Source organism: Balaenoptera musculus, chromosome 11 (genome assembly GCF_009873245.2).
Source record: "Balaenoptera musculus isolate JJ_BM4_2016_0621 chromosome 11, mBalMus1.pri.v3, whole genome shotgun sequence".
Classification (NCBI taxonomy): Eukaryota; Metazoa; Chordata; class Mammalia; order Artiodactyla; family Balaenopteridae; genus Balaenoptera; species Balaenoptera musculus.
Genome location: NC_045795.1, coordinates 97,095,639 through 97,109,586, shown reverse-complemented (window position 1 = coordinate 97,109,586; position 13,948 = coordinate 97,095,639). Strand labels below are relative to the sequence as shown.

Genomic DNA, 13,948 nt, shown 5'->3' with positions numbered 1-13,948 from the left:
CTTCCCGGGTAGTTCTACTTATGTGCCAGCAGAGTTGAGGACCCATGTGACATCAGGAAGATGGGCACGAAGGAAGGCTGATGAAAAGGAAATAACCACAGTAAGGCTTTTCTGTGTACTTTGCACATATTTTTTCTTTTCTAATAAAAATAACTTTATTGGTTTTTCTGAAAGTACATGATCACTGTCTGAAAAAAGGAGTGAATTAAGAAAAAACCCAGGGACTTCCCTGGCGGTCCAGTGGTTGGGACTTGGCCTTCCAAAGCAGGGGGTGTGGGTTCGATCCCTGGTCGGGGAGCTGAGATCCCGCATGCCTCGTGACCAAAAAACCAAGACATAGAGCAGAGGCAGCATTGTGGCAAATTCAGTAGAGACTCGAAGGATGGTCCACATCAAAAAAATAAAAAACCCAGTCCTAGCCTTTCTTCCTCCTGTAGAGGGGGAAAGCCAGTTCCCCCTTCTGTGTTTCTCCTTACCTTTGTAACCCAGCAGGACCCTATGGGGCCTTCCCAGAACAGACACCCCACACCCCTGCCACCCCCAGCGTCCTCTGCCTGTTTTGTCTGTAGAAAACCTTTAGCCCCCTAGGCCTTCCTCGAGTTCCAAAGAGTGAATTTAATCAGCAACGTGAGAAAATGCAGAAAGAAAGGGAAACAGTCAAGCGTGACAAAACAATAACAGTTTAGCCATTAAACAAAGTTGAGGACTTTTAGCTCCTCCTCAAGGGCTATAGGTAGTATTCTGAGCCAAATTCTTTGAACTGTTTTGCAGATACTAAGACCCCCACCAGGTGGAAGAAGTTAACCTTACACTGCCCACAAGCACGTAGACCCCAGACCAGTTGGGACCAGAAGGTTGATGTTGTTGACTCCCAATTATCTCATCCCCAACCAATCAGAAGAGTGTCCACTAGCTGACCACACACCCCACAACACCCCCTCCCTCACGCTGTCTTTAAAAACCTTTTCCCAAAAGCCTTCGGGGAGTTCAGGTTTTTTGAGCACTAGCCACCTGGACTCCTTGTTTGGCGCCCTGCAATAAACGCTGCACTCCCCTTCACCACAACCGGGCATCAGTAGATTGGCTTTACTGCACGGGTCAAGCAGACCCAAGTTTCGTTCGGTGACACTATTACACACAACACGTCACTTCTGACACTTCTGGTCACCAAATGGAGGAGAGGGGGTAGTTTCCCCACAAGTAATTCTCTGTGACACCAGCTGGGTGTCCTACAATTAAACTTAATTCTAATACTATCTACCTGGAGATAGTGTCAGATCCCACAGGTTAAGGGCTCAGTTCCGCAAGGCTGCCCCCAACCCCCCTTCAGATGCCAGTCCCAAGTAGTAGGTCCCCAGGTTACCCATAACTTCCGTCGAACTTGGCTACAAATCAGAGGTTCCCAGGACCCCTCCTCAAGTTCAATTAAGTTGCTAAAGTGGCTCACAGAACTCATGGAAACACACTTACCAGTTTATTAAAGGATATGACAAAGGATACAGATGAACACCCAGATAAAGAGAAATATAGGGTGAGATCTTCGAGGGTCCTGGGCACAGGAGCTTCGGTCCCAGTGGAGTTGGGGTGCATCACCTTTCCAGTGTGGGTGCGTTTGTCCCCCTGGAAGATCTCTGAACCCCCTACTTTGGGACTTTATGGAGGCTCCCTCAAGTAGGCATGATCAATTATGAACCTCATTTTCAGCCCCTCCCCCCTCTCTAGACAAGGGTGAGGCGGGCTGAAAATTCCAAGCTTCTAATGATGGCTTGGCTTTTCTGGTGACCAGACCCCATTCAGGTGTCATCCAGGAGCCCACCCAGAGTCCTCTCGCTAGAACAAAAGATGCTCCTAGTGATCTTATCACTTAAGAATTTAAAAGGGTTCTAGGAGCTGGGGCAAAGATATAGCTATATCTATATCTATATCTATATCTATATCTATGTCTATGTCTATATATCTATATCTATTCCATTATCTCAATTATCTCAGAGAGAGAGAGACAGAGAAAGAGAATGAACACCTTCCCATAATTTCACCCTGGATGGGCCACCATTATTAATACTTTGCTGTATATACTTTCACATATTTTTAGACCTCTATAAAATTAATTTTTAATATAAAAAATTTTAAAACATTTCATTTTCTGTAAATGTTTTTCAATTAATAATAAATAGTTTTTCATGTCCTTAAATAAGCATCTACCTTTTCCTTTTTAATAGTTTATTTAGGAGCACCATACTTTATTTGGCCAACTTCCTATTAATGTACATTTATTTCCAGTATTGGGGTCCGTTCCAGAGGGGTCTGCTTTCTCATCTACAGGAAGGGTAGGGCAGTCCTAAAGTCTATCAAGGAAAACCATAAATCAATAGTTGGAAAACTGCTACCCCGAGGACACACCAGACCCCCCTCCAAATTCCCCCCACTCTCTGCGGTTGCTACAGGACAGGGTAATCCAGACCTGCTAGAATAACCCTCCCCTTTAGTTCCCACCTGATGCTTCTGAGCACTGGATAACTGCAGCATGAGTTCTCAGTATTCCCGCATTGGACCGGGGTATCTGATCACCCTCCTCCAGGTGAAGAATGTCATGTCCTCCCTAGCAAACTGCAGCTAGGCTATCCTTTGCCCAGTTAACTCTCCTTCAATTTATCTGAGGATAAAATGGTTCGCTATGATTTCCTCTGGGTTTTTCAGAAACATTTGCAGGGCCAGCCCAGTCCTCAAGGACTCAACTTCTCCCAAGTGGAACAAAACAATCTTCTGTGTTTTCTACCTGAATATGGAGAGAGCGTATTGCCATTCAGTGTATGTTAAGCCAACTCGTACTCTCCTGAGGTTTCATGTTCCAAATTCTGAAACTAGTTTTGTGGGTTTCTCTCTCATTTACCTATCCGGTACTATTGCCCCTTTCGGTTATCACCACAAGTATATTTCATTCTTCTGTGATCTGCCAATGGATTACTGGGTATGTGTGGTGATGGGGGAAAGTCCCCAGGAAAATATTCTGTTGGGGCAGGGAGCTTAGGTGTGCTGACAGAATGGGGAAACGGTGAAAGGGTATCAGGCAGCCCAGTGACTAGCATAGAGTCGGGCTGAGGTGCTAAGAACGGGATACAGAAACCTAGCATGAAAGTATCTGAAAAGTTCACTGGTGTTCCTATTTCAAGAATGCAGAACGCTGGTATCTATTTCATGTCTTAGTGAGCTGAGTGCCCTGTTGTTTTTTTTATCACATTCTCAATATAAGTCCTGGTGAGATATTAACCACTTTTTTTTTAATAGACTATTTTCTAGAGCAGTTTTATGTTCACAGCATAATTGAGAGGAAGGTACAGGATTTCCTATACTCCTCCTGCCCCCCCACAAAGTCTCCCTTCCATTATTAACACCTGCCCCTGCCAGGGTGGTACATTTGTTACAATTGATGGACCTACATTGATACATCATTATCACCCCAAGTCTACAGATTACCTTAGGGTTCACTCTTGGTGGTGTACATTCTGTGGGTTTGGACAAATTTATAATGATATATATCCACTATTATAACATCAGACAGAATAGATTCACTGCTCTAAAAAATTATCTGTGCTCTACCAGTCATCCCTCCCTCTCCCCCAACCCTTTTTTATTTATCATTTATTTATTTTTAACAAAGACAGTATTTTTTAAATTTTTTATTTATTTATGTATTTATTTATGTATTTATGTATTTATTTTTGGCTGCGTTGGGTCTTCGTTGCTGTGCACGGGCTTTCTCTAGTTGCGGTGAGCAGGGGCTACTCTTTGTTGCGGTGCGTGGGCTTCTCATTGCAGTGGCTTCTCTTCATTGCGGAGCACGGGCTCTAGGTACACGGGCTTCAGTAACTGTAGCATGTGGACTCAGGAGTTGCGGCTCGTGGGCTCTAGATTGCAGGCTCAGTAGTTGTGGCGCATGGGCTTAGCTGCTCCGTGGCATTGGGATCTTCCTGGACCAAGGCTCGAACCTGCGTCCCCTGCATTGGCAGGCTGTCTACTTTCACTTAGTAATATGCATTTAAATTTCCTCCGTGTCTTTTCACGGTTAACAGCTCACTTCATCTTAGTGCTGAATAATATTCCATTGTATTACAGTTATTCCATTATATCACAGTTTATGTGTTCATTCAACTACTGAAGGACATCTTGGTTGCTTCCAAGTTTTGGCAGTTATGAACAAAGCTGCTCTAAACATCCATGTGCAAGTTTTTGGACATAAGTTTTCAACTCCTTTGAGTAAATACTAAGGAGCACAATTACTGGATTGTACAATAAGAATACGTTTTGTAAGAAACCACCAAACTGTCTTCCAAAGTGGCTGCACCATTTTGCATTCCCATCAGCAATGAATGAGAGTTCCCGTTGCTCCACATCCTCACCGGCATTTGGTATTGTCAGTGTTCTGGATTTTGGCCATTCTTTTTTTTTTGGCCATTCTAATAGGTGTGTAGTAGTATCTCACTGTTGTTTTAATTTGCAGTTCCCTGATGATATATAATGTGGACCATCTTTTCATATACTTAGTTGCCACCCGTATGAGGTGTCTGTTATGGTTGGTTCTATTTTCATGAAAAAAAAAAAAAAAAAACCACCTGTGTTCCAAATTTGAATGCTTTTCTTCTTCATACTTTTCTGTAGAGCTTAAATTTTTTACAGTGATATTTCATTTTTACAAGAAAAATAAAGCTAAAAGAAACAAAGTTTAAAACAAAATCCAGGGCTGGAAAGAGAAGGGACTGAGAATGAAAGCAGGTTTCTTGCCTTTGTCCATCCACCTCCCCCCCTGCCCCGCCCCCCTTAAGCCTTTAAGCAAGCATGGCCTTCACACCTCTCCAAGAGAGAAGAGCCTGGCAAATGACACCACCACACCTTACCTATTTCCTTTACTTAGCACCGTTTAATGTATCCAAAAAAGCTTTTTTTTTAAACTCAAAATAGATAAGATCACAGTCTCTTAAAAGTAACACATTTAATACATTCATAAGATTTCAAATGAGTACATACATGCTATAGGTTTTCAATCTTCCTTGGACAACACAAAAAACACAGTACTCAAATTGCAAGTTTTGACAGGAACATGAAATCTCATTTTGACACAAAGACAGGTTTAAAAAATAATAAAACCAACACTGAACTAATCGAGCACCAGCAGGCTTCCTTAAATCTCCCATCCTATCCCACTTTCGAGATCATATGGCTGCCTTCGATACCAGCATTTCTTCTTCCCTACCCAACAATTCGACAAAAAAATTAGATAAAAAATTATAGGTGTGTCACTGAATGAGTACCACAACAGGCTAGAGGAAAGAAAAAAAGCCCACTTATTTGCTGAATGTTGAGAGAGGAGAATAAGATTAGGTGGGAAAACTGTACGGCGTCTGATTCATTCACTTCACTCTGATATCAGAGCACAGGAACTGTGCTCAAAGGAACTAATAAACATGCCAAGAAATATGCCAACATTATTTATAAAAGGAAGGCTGCACTCATGTCTATGAAGAGCTTATAATACCATGGAAAAATATTTAAGTTATAAAGTTAAATGAGAAAGTAGAATACAAAACTTTATATTCAGTATGATCTCAACTATGTAAAACCAAGCCAAAAAAAGGCTAAAAGTTCAAAATGTTAAGTTAGTGGTTGTATTTAAGTAGTATACCTAATTGGATTTTTTCTCTTCCTTTACTTTTCTGTCTCTTCCAACACTTTCTCTACTGGGGAGTTTTTTTGTTTTTTGGTTTTTTTAACAATTAGCTACCAAAAAAGGAGCCCTGATAGAAGTAATGAATTTGAGTTAATGAATTTAAGTACAGCCTATAGGAAAGGATCTGTACACGTATAAAATTAGAAAACATTCCAGGCTACCCTCTGAATCCACGGTGTGTTAGCAGTAATTTCCGAGAGGCTGGAGGGCTTTGTCCTCTCCTCCAGCCAGGTGCAAAGTGTCGCCAGATCCTGCCTGATGAAAAACTGCTGAATCGAACAAAAATGTCATGGATTTACAAAAACGAACAGAAGTACCCACATTTGGCAAAAAACTATTTATAGTACAGGAGTAGCTCTTTAATACTATGATTAAACAAGGGGACGGCTATTTTCTCCTATCTTCTGTGCAGATAGCAAGTTTCAAAAAAGCTATCATCAATAAGAACTGTAGAAAGCTAATCCTGGCTTAGAAACAGAAATAAAACAGCCCTGCAACAACAGTGGGCAGACAAAAGCCACAATTTAGAAAATTATAAAAACTGCTTTCTATAAAATTGATGCCCTTTAAAACATTTGTTTACTGTATATACTTTAAGGTCCCCACTACCACCCGCCCTCAAAAAAAAGGGTGAAAACCTCTAACACTACCAAAGTAGCCACTGGTTTGTTCATTCAACAAACACTGAGGGAAGGCTCATAACGTGCGAGGCACTGGAGTCTCAAAGAGCCTACGGCTATGCCCCTGCCCCAAGGACACCTTGGTCTCTCAGTGCGGGACGCGGGCACATCACCAACCAAAATACAGGAATGAAAAGCAGACGCCACTGCTTTCCTACAACTCAAGAATAAGCTACAATTCTCACTGAATTACTTACACAAAAGTCCTTACACAGAAACTTTCCTGACTCACTAGGAGGCAAAAATGCAACTACTTTCCCTTGATAAATACTTCTAGAAGGGACAGGCATTAAATTACATTTTGTGATATTTGCCCTTAAACATCACAGTACCCAGTAGTGAGGTCAGTTAACTTTCTTTTAAGCAATGGAGCTTTTTGACTCCAAGAATGAGACACTTTGAAGCCGAGAAAAAATGACCAGTCCTAGATCTAGATCAAGACTTGTCAGGACTGTCAAAAGCCGAGACCCAGGAGTGTAAATTTCAATTAAAATCTTCAGTCTCCTCTGCCATCCGCTGATTTTCAATATGCTCCTGGGTCAACCGCTCCAGGTCCTTCCACACATTTGGGTGGTCTTCCAAATCTTCGTAGAGGGATCTCGCGATGTCCAGTCTCCTGTAATCCTCAGGCTTGACTAGGCTTCGCACAACCTGGAGGCACCGCTCTTTCAGGGTGTACACTGTAAGGGCAGAAAACCGACTCTCAGCAGCAGACTCAGGCCTGAGGACAAGGGCTGAGTGAGAGGCTTTGCCAACCGTGGCAATTACATTTGCAACAGCTGGACCTCGCTTTGGACAAAAAAAGTGAGTACATGGGTTGTGGCAGAGTGTAATGTGATGGCCACAACAGACAACTCACAGTATTCATGACCTTGTGTAGGAACTTTCCTCGAGAGTGGGCTGGGCCTGGGATGTGCTTTAACTAACTGAATGTGGGCACAGTGACGCTGTGGCGATTCTGGGTCTCAGCCTTAAGAAGCCCTGGCAACGTTCGCTCTTACACTCTCAGGAGCCCTGAGCTACCCAGCAGGAGAGACCATACAAAGAGGGCCAGGCCCTGAGATGACACGGGAGAGAGGCCCAGGCCCCAGCCAACCTGCCAGCAGAAGGCAGTGATCGCCAGTGAGCAGAGTAACCACCGAGCTGAGCTCTGCCCCAGCTGCCTGTCCCGGCTGCAGAATTATAAACAGATAAAACAGTTGTTGTTAGGTTGGGGGTAGCTGTCACACAGCAATAGATAATCAAAGAAGTGTGTAACTGGATTTTGGGGGAACTCAAATCCTATTTTAAACTTACTGGGGAACTTACTCTTTAAAGGTCTCCTTTAAGGCAGAATTTCCTACATTTAACTTACCAGTGCTCACTTCTGTATACCCACTGTATACCTGCCTTAAAGCACTTCTGTATACCCACTGTATACCTGCCTTAAAGCAGGATCTAAATACACATACTAGTTTGAACCCTACATACACATACTCGTTTGAAGCTGCAGGTATTTGGGGTTTTTTTAACCCAACAGATCATCAGTTTCTAAGGGTTCAACCTAATAAAATCACTTGAGTTTTAAACAAGTGGTAAGCTATGAAGCTAATGTTCAATTTGGTGATTCGTCTTAAAACCCCTGATTGACACAGAGACCTTGACTGGGTTCAATTACATCGAAAGATACAACACTAGAAGTCAATAAATAAGCCATGATATCTCATTCTCTACACCTTTTTTTTTCTCCTGAGACTCCGGGGCGTCATTCTGCTCCAGGGCCAGCGAAACAAAACGCATTCATAATTCTACAATCAAGTATTTTAATTTAGCCCACCCTTGACCAGCCCGAAGAGCTTCTGAGATAGCACGACATCTTCATTCAACATACAGCATACAAGTAAATTACTTCCACTTTATTCACGGTGGAGAATGGGACACAGAAAGGTTGGATACCTTGCCCAGCATCAGGCAGAAATCACTAATGACTGGGCTCCTGCGAGTGGCCTATCCTCTACTTAGTACAGCAGCCTATCTTTTTAAAAAGTAAGATGGAACATCAGTACCTGGCAGTGTGATGTTTGCAAAAATAGGCTGTCCATCAACATTGAGAGACGGCACAAACAGCTCAGTCTGGTTAACTAGAAGCCCATCAGATGTCCCAGCATCTCGGAAGAGCCAAAGATGACCTGTTAAGACAAGCAAAGGTTAAGGAGCCACACACCTGTTTCCTTCATCTCCTCACTCTGACACTGAAAATAGCTGCCTCTCATTCTGCTTAAATACCATACAAAGCCATTCCAATAATGTTATTTTATTTAGTCCTCACAAAAGATCCAGGTAAAGATGAGAAAAAAAGGTCTGAAAATGCCAAGTGACTTGCTCAAGGCAACAGGGACAGTAAGGAGAAGGGCAAGTATTCGAGCGAGGCTCCAAAACCCAGGCCCTTTCTGCTATCTTGATGCAAAAGCAAAGTATGGGAATTGCAAATCACACCAAAGGCTGCAAACTAAAAGGAGAGAAAAGGTCACCAACTCCTCAGAACTGTGCTTCTCAAAAACAAGAAGATACAAAAACATCACGTTGAAAGAAAAAAGCCAGACAGAAAAAGGTACATTCTGTAGAAAGAGATAAAATTAGTCAATGGTGTGAAAAATCAGAAGAGTGAAAAGGGGTAGGAGAGAACTTTCTGGGGTGACGAAAATATTCTAATCTGTAACTTGATCTAGGTGTTGTCAAAACCCATCAAACCCTAAGATATTTGTATTTTACTCTATGTAAATTATACCTGAATTTAAGGTATAATTTAAACACATCTTATGCAAAAAAAAAAAAAAAAGAGAGAGAGAGTGAGAGGGGCACTTGGAAGGAGACAAAATCCCAGGGCTAAGATTCTGTTTAAGGAGGGAGGAGGTTGCCTCAGAATAAAAACAGCATGTGTTCCTGGGGCATAAATTTACTTGAAGATTTGGTGGGAAAATTTAAGAAATGTAAAGTAGGAAGTAATTTTTTTTTCTTGTAGTAACATATATATAACATAAAATTGACTATTAACCATTTTTAAGTGTACAGTTTAGTATCGATAACATTAAGTACATTCACGTGGTAATTTTTTTTAATGTTTATATTAAATCAGGCACAGATAAATTTTGGAGAAGAAGACAAAATTCACACAATTTCCTAGATAAAATAGAAGACTACAGAAATGTAAATGCCTGGAAGAATTGTGTTCTTCCTCATTTAATATTAGCAGAACTTCGGTGTAAAAGTTTGAAGAGCATTATTGAGTATGCCACCCTCAAGGAAAAAAGATCCATTAGGATCCTCCGAGGAAGCTAGTGAAAATTTAGCAAGCATTAACTTCTCTTCTTGAAAACCAAGGGAAGATTACTGCCACTTTATGCAGTAAGGCCTAGACAGCTCCAACCTGGGTTATTACAACAGTTTCCTAACTGCTACCAGTACTCTACCCCCTCCAAACCACTTTGCAACCTGGGTAAGCCTTTCAGTATTAAATCAGGCAATGTCATTTCCCTGCTTAAAAACTTTCAATGGCCCCCATTTCCCTAGGGGTAAGATCACCTTTCAGACTTCCTCTCCCACCATTCCATACCCTCTCCCCTTTCCCAGGCTCCAGGTGTTAGCCCATGCTGTTCACTCTGCCCACAGCTCTCCACTCCTGTCTTGGGTTAGTAAGATCCCATTCATCCTGCAGGATTCCCTTTCTTCTCTGGGAAGTTCCAACTCAAAGCACACACCCCTCCCTTTCACTGAGCAGGTGCCCTGCTGTGCTCCGTTCCTATGGTAGCAATTATGACACTGGCTTGTTCTTAACTACTTATGCATTTGTCTCGTCTCCCCCACTGGACCGCGATCTCCATGAAGGCAGGGACCCTACGCGGACGTGGCCCACTGGGCACATCAGAGAATGTGGGATTCTCCCATTCACGGACTGAACAAATGGGTGTGAGGGATGGAATACACGTGGGGTCGATCATCAAATGCAAATTATGCACTCTTAAAAGAAGAATACTCTGTCACTAGCTGCGTCTACTTGGATCTGTCACAACCTCTCTGGGGCGTCAGTTCCTCGAGTGTAAAATGGGAATAATAATGACAACAGCACCTGCCTCCCCGGATGGGGCGGGAATTCGGTGAGATCGAGCCACCGTTATCGTTGTTATCAGGCCTAGAGCGCTGGGTAGCGCGCTGGGCACAGCTCAGCACCGGGCTCGTTGCGGCCAGGACAGGGGGGCGGCGCGGCCGGGCGCGACTGGGCGACCCCGGCCCGCCTACCTCGGTAGCTATGGATGCGGCGGCCCGTGCCGGGGGGCAGCGTCGGGTAGGGCTGCGGCTCGCCGTCGAAGTTGAGCCACACGGGCAGCACCACGCGCGGGCTGCGGTTGCAGAAGATGACCTGGGACGGCTCGCGAGTGTTCACTGAGCGCAGCATCGGCCGCGGCCGCCCAGCCTCCATCTCCTGCTGGGAGCCGGGCTCCTCCGGGCGGGACTCTTCCGGGCCGGATTCCTCCGCGCCCGCCTCCTCCGCGCCCGCCTCCTCCGCGCCCGCCTCCTCCGCGCCCGCCTCCTCCGCGCCCGCCTCCTCCGCGCCCGCCTCCTCCGCGCCCGCCTCTGCCTCTTCCGCGTTCCCCGCCCTCCGGGGAATTACCTCCCGAAGCCAAAACTACCCGGGCCTCGCCGCTTCGGGATTCGCTGGCTGCGCGGGGCGGGGCGGGGCGGGACGTGCGTGCGCGTCCCCGGCAGGCGTGCGTGCAGTTTTCGCGCGCTCTCGGCGGGGGATGGATTACAGCCTGGAAGATGGCCGGCTTGATGCCGTGCGCATGCGCAGATGGATCCCCTGAGGACTGAGGGTCCTGCTTTCACGGAAGCGGGTGGAGGCGATAGGCCGTCCTGTCCCAGGGTTTCCCCTGTAAATTGGATTCTCGTACCTTTCGTACGTTTCTGACACAGCGTTTCTTTAGTTTCATTCATTGTCTTAAGCCCTTCATGGTTTTTGCCATATTCTCCCTACCTTCTGCGCTATTATTTATTTACTAATTTTCTCATTGATCAAGTTTGTTTTGTCTCCATTTTGGGTCACAAAATTTGAGTTTTGTACAGAAAAATAGGATAAAGTGAAATTTTCCCAGTCCCCCCAGCCACCTAGAAAGAGTCCCTGGAGGCAACAGGTATCATGTTTTTTTGTCCTTCCTTTCAAAGTTATTCTATGCATATGCAAGCAATTAAACACATTTGAGAAGAAATTTTATATCACTACCATCAATGGAAATTCTTTATCATTTGCCATAGAATACAGTGGAACTAAGTTAAAGAAAACAAAACAACAGTTACTAAACTTTATTCTCTGTAAAGGCTCTGAGCCTGCGTTCTGTTGGTTCAAAAGTCAGCCAAGTGTTAAATGTTAGATATGGAGTGTTAGTTGTCAAACCAACTTCCTTCCCCCTGGACATAATCAGAAAGATTAAAGGAAACTGAAGAGGAATAAACTTTCACAATTCAGTCTGTGTGCCCTCTGAAATTCACACCCACCTGGGTTTTCATTCCAGGTTTAGCTTCAGATATGAGATGTCTCTGAGCCTTTAATTGCTCATCTTTGAAACTGGCATTTTTAAGAAGTACCTATGTCATAGGAGTGTGGATTAAATGGAAAAGTGTTCAGTGCCTAGCACATAGCAAGCACTCTGCAAATAGCAGCAGTTACTATTTATAAAGATGAGTTAAAAACACTGTCTCTACCCTCAAAATGCTACTGGGCTACTGGGAAAGCACAGGACATGTAGACTGTTTTGTTCTTTTTATTGTGGTTGACGTAGGACATGTAGTTTTATTATTGGTTATACCAGTAAAAGAGCAAGTGGAAGGTGACTAGCTGATCTGAAAAGAATCAGGTAAATCTTCATTAACCCCAGGAGGGATTAACGTCTGAGATGAACTTTGAATAAAGTCTAAGAGTTCTCCCTTCCCAACTCCCATCATACAAATATCTAGCCTGGGTGTCAGATCAGACGTCATGCCCATCGGGAGACTAGGCAGACCCCGCAGCAGGCACTGATTCCCCTATCCAGTTTGCTTCTCATTGACTAAACTCACGGCCTCCAAGCCCAGGACTCCTACAGTCCTACCACTTACTGAAAACTCACCTGGTGGCCCAGGCCAAGAAGGCACACATGCTTATGCCCACACACCAGCACTATGGCCCTAACATTTAAAAGAAATAGCAGGGAGAAGGGAGCAAATAGGCTTTTCTGTTTTTGTTTTTGGCTGCACTCCTGGACAGTTGTTCTCAGTCAAATCCACAAGTAAAGGGGTTGAGGTTTATGATTTTCACCCATCTGAGCAACCTCTTTTTCAGTTTCTTTGGTTGCCTGACATGAAAGCAAACTCTTCTCCACAAACTACATTGGAGAATGGCAACACCATTAAAAATAGGGAAAACTTACTGAGGGAAAATGAAATAAAAGGGGGAAAGAGCTATCAAATTATATGCATAGTGTGATGACATTTAGGTAAAATGTCATTATTTCCTCAGCCAACCCCATTTTCTAGAATATAGTTTTATTACCTTTATAATGAAAACAACTAAATCAATCCTCCCCCAGCTTTTATTGAGATATAATAGACCTAAATCAATTCTTAAGAGCCATGAAGAGGAAAAAATAACCAGACCTACTCTGTGCAAAGCGCTATGGTAAAAATTTGAGAAATGAGATGTTTATTTATGAAAGATTAAAACTACAAAGTTTAAACACTCATTTCTTCCTTCATTCTGAGAATATCTGAGGGCCTACTAGGTGCCAGGTGCTGTGCTAAGTGTTGAGAATACTGCAGATAAGTCATGCCTCCACAGCACTTCAATGAGGGTCCCATAATCATCACACAAATAAAAACAAAGTTGCAGTTACCACTAGTGCAACAAAGGAGAGACACATGGTGCTAGGTAAACCTGAAGAAAGATGGTACATGAGTCCCTGTAATTAAATTTCAGTGACCTGAAACAGACTCTACTTGGAGAAGCTCAGAAATAGAGTTCAGAGGGTTTCATTTTAGTCAAAGATGAACTTCAAGGAGAAAGAATAAATCTATCAAATGCAAGGCACTCTACTAAGCATTCCACATTCATGAAAGCCATGTCATTATCTCCACTTTACAGCTAAGGAAACTGAAGGGGTTATAAGGGTATAAGGGGGGTGGTCAGAGGAGAGTGCTGGATTAGAGAGACTCATCATCTGGTGCCTTCGAGAAAATGATGGTATGAGTGAATCTAAGGAGTCTGACAAATCTACAAAGGAACTAACACCCTGAACCTAGGTAATTCTCCTCTGGGCTGTCCTTGACAGCACATTATACAAAGAGATGGCACATCCTAATGGCCTCCAGCAGGATTAAGTGACCAGCAGTGACACAGACCGCCAGGTTTATCGAACATTAATGTGGAAATATTTGTGGAGGGAAACCTGAGAAAGACAGGACTTTCTGTTAATCAAATCCCAATGGCTCAGAGCCATCATAATTCTCAGGATTCATGCAAACATACCCTTACTCCCAG

General features: G+C 43.6%; 1 protein-coding gene across 1 annotated transcript; it reads right to left on the bottom strand.

Moving 5' to 3' along the window:
- Positions 1-4,972: 4,972 nt before the first annotated feature.
- VHL (von Hippel-Lindau tumor suppressor) lies at positions 4,973-12,571 on the bottom strand. The gene is made up of 4 exons (XM_036870199.1): positions 12,543-12,571; positions 10,678-11,036; positions 8,448-8,570; positions 4,973-7,082 (listed from the first exon to the last, which is right to left on the bottom strand). Exons 1-4 carry the CDS (start codon positions 12,569-12,571, stop codon positions 6,886-6,888), a joined length of 708 nt encoding a protein of 235 aa, XP_036726094.1. The 3' UTR covers positions 4,973-6,885.
- Positions 12,572-13,948: the final 1,377 nt, after the last annotated feature.

Coding starts and splice junctions, on each gene's coding strand:
- VHL (XM_036870199.1), bottom strand. CDS start 12,571: ATGTGTGCCTTCTTGGCCTGGGCCACCAG. Junction 11,037..12,542: donor TTCTTGGCCTGGGCCACCAG/GTGAGTTTTCAG, acceptor AATTCCCCGGAG/GGCGGGGAACGCGGAAGAGG. Junction 8,571..10,677: donor CCGCATCCATAGCTACCGAG/GTAGGCGGGCCG, acceptor TTGTCTTAACAG/GTCATCTTTGGCTCTTCCGA.